The sequence below is a fragment of the Arachis ipaensis genome, chromosome B09 (assembly GCF_000816755.2).
Source record: "Arachis ipaensis cultivar K30076 chromosome B09, Araip1.1, whole genome shotgun sequence".
NCBI lineage: Eukaryota > Viridiplantae > Streptophyta > Magnoliopsida > Fabales > Fabaceae > Arachis > Arachis ipaensis.
Genome location: NC_029793.2, coordinates 137,616,514 through 137,619,089, shown reverse-complemented (window position 1 = coordinate 137,619,089; position 2,576 = coordinate 137,616,514). Strand labels below are relative to the sequence as shown.

General features: G+C 35.9%; 1 protein-coding gene across 1 annotated transcript; it reads left to right on the top strand.

Annotated features, from left to right (window-relative positions):
* LOC107616333 (serine hydroxymethyltransferase, mitochondrial-like) lies at positions 614–1,658 on the top strand. Its single transcript, XM_021112462.1, has 3 exons — positions 614–938; positions 1,085–1,161; positions 1,511–1,658. Exons 1-3 carry the CDS (start codon positions 781–783, stop codon positions 1,549–1,551), a joined length of 276 nt encoding a protein of 91 aa, XP_020968121.1. The 5' UTR covers positions 614–780; the 3' UTR covers positions 1,552–1,658.

Genomic DNA, 2,576 nt, shown 5'->3' with positions numbered 1-2,576 from the left:
GAACACGACGTTCGCTGTGCAGTTGTCGGAAGAGTACGTTTGCCACTACAGGGATCTTCTGTGTTGTCACTGAGGTTAGTGAGGATGAATTTTTTTTTTCAAATTTAATGGAATGCTGCGATGTGTGTTGATCATGGTTAAGTGTTTTGTATATTGTCTGTTCACAAGTTTTAAAGCTAATTTTGTGTTAGGATTTTGTTTTGATGTTTTGTGGGACTGTGTTTAGGGGTTTCTTTTTATGCTTTGTTCCAATAGTGGAAGAATCAGCACCCATCGAAGGCAATAAGCCCACTGCCCTGGCTGATAACACTTCATCACCCAACATCACAGAACCAACAAATGCTGATGAAGCTGTCTACGACAAAGAGAGACCAAGAGTTACAGTAAGATATCACTTCAATTCATCTCTACTATAGAAAAAAAAAGAAGGTTAATTGTGGTTGTAGAATGATGGTTTCGATTCCAAATTGTTAAGATTTTCAGTAGCCAAAGCAATTGAATGCCCCACTTAAGGTTGTTGATCTTTAGATTGTTGATATAATTGAGTTCGAAAAAGCTAGGCAATGGAAGGTAATTTATTTACATACATGTTATTGGTCATGAGACTCTTCATTTATGCAGCTACAATTGATGCGTGCAATGTGATTGCAGAGACCATGGAACAACAAAATTATTTCTGTTTTAATCGTGGTTCTGTTCAAAATTACCGCACCTAGGGAGAACATTACATAAGGATTGGAACTCATTTTTTTCCTTTTTCAGTAGCTTATACTTATTAGAATGACTTATCTGAATATCACTTTTTTGGGGGTGAAGGGGCTTGAATTGATACTGTCAGAGAATTTCACTTCAGTCTCTGTAATGCAAGCTGTTGGCTCAGTCATGACTAACAAGTACAACGAAGGATATCCTGGTGCAAGATATTATGGTGGAAATGAGTATGTCACTCACTTTTCTTCTTTGTGTTCGTTCACCTCTCGATAATTCAACAAACACAATAATATACAGTGGCTAGCATTTTGGATTTTATTATTGGACTCCTACTTCTAGTCCAATTAAAAAATTGTTGCCTTTCTTCCTCAAGGTACATTGATATGGCAGAAAGACTATGTCAGAAACGTGCCCTCAAGACATTTAGGTTGGATCCAGCTAAATGGGGAGGTAACTGCATAATAACTATATTGGTATACCCTTTTATTTGGCTTTGTTGATTGCACATTATTTCATCTTGTTGGTCATTGGCCTGTTGTTCTAATTGTTCTAAGCTTGCAGGTGGACATAATCTATTCTTTGTGATTATCTTTTTTTTTTCCCCTTTCTTTTTCTACCACTTGAGTCACACGAGTTTTTGTTCAGAATTCAGAAGTAGCATTTAGGTTGAATTCTCTTGTAGACTTTTTGCTGGTTAAATTTCAAAATGAATGCTCATGAGCTTTCTTGATATTCAGTAGATTCTTTTAAAATATTTAGGTGTCAATTTTTCTCATATGTTATTACCCATAAACTGCAGTGAACGTTCAGCCTCTATCTGAGTCTCCTTCAAATTTTTAAGTTTATACTGCATTGCTAAAACCTCATGACAGAATCATGGCACTTGATCTTCCTCATGGTGGACATCTTTCTCATGGATACCAAGTATTTTCAATTTTCATCATCCACCATTTCCTATGATAATGAAATCTATCAAGTTCATGGGTTATTGGTAATTTCTTTTGGCAATTTCTTCAAGGATTAGATAGAAATCACTTTGTAGTTATTCATAAAAATTTAATGCTTTTATTACATATCTATTTATGTATAATTCTTATTAGTTGAGACTTTGTTAGGGTTAGCCTCTGTTGTGGACCACTGGAGAACAGGGCGGCAATCACACCCACACCACTTTGGAACACTCGATGCTCTGCTGGTTCCTCTGGAGATCCTTCTGTTTGACCGCAGGAAACTCTGGCTCCCACTTGCACTCATGATCCTAAACCCAAAAAGTTGCACAGTGAGGAAGAAGATGAAGAACCAAGAAAAGTGGGTAGAAAAAGAAGAGGAAGAAGTTAGGGCAGAAATCTTGGTTATAAAAGGGGACAAGGACTAAATTGGAGCTAATCAAATTTATTGCCATGTCATCTAACCGTTGCTGTGTCCAGCGTGGCAAGAACTGGCCACGTCACTGACGGCGTCAGTGCTCCGGTGACAAAAATTGGAAGAAGGACTAACGTGGTGCATTTTTTCGAATTTGGGGGGACTAATTTAGTGCAATTGGAATCTCAAGGACTAATTTAGTGCAACTCGCCAATTTCAGGAACTAAAGTAGAGCTTAACTCTCAACTCGTATCGACGCATTATATCAAATTTATATAATAACGGTGTATTACACCATTTACTTTACAATATAAAAAAAATAGCCAATATGGAGGATGTGTTGTATTAAACTGAGTGAATATGGTGGTTAATGCAAATGGTGTTAAAAAAAAAAATTGTGGTTCATAATTTCATTTAAACAAAATTTTGATTTTTTTAAAAGAAATCATTAGTAAAAATTATAATTTAAAAAAATCTATAAATAAAAAAAAAATCCGCTATTG

Coding starts and splice junctions, on each gene's coding strand:
- LOC107616333 (XM_021112462.1), top strand. CDS start 781: ATGACTTATCTGAATATCACTTTTTTGGGGGTGAAGGGGCTTGAATTG. Junction 939..1,084: donor AGATATTATGGTGGAAATGA/GTATGTCACTCA, acceptor TTCTTCCTCAAG/GTACATTGATATGGCAGAAA. Junction 1,162..1,510: donor GGATCCAGCTAAATGGGGAG/GTAACTGCATAA, acceptor CATAAACTGCAG/TGAACGTTCAGCCTCTATCT.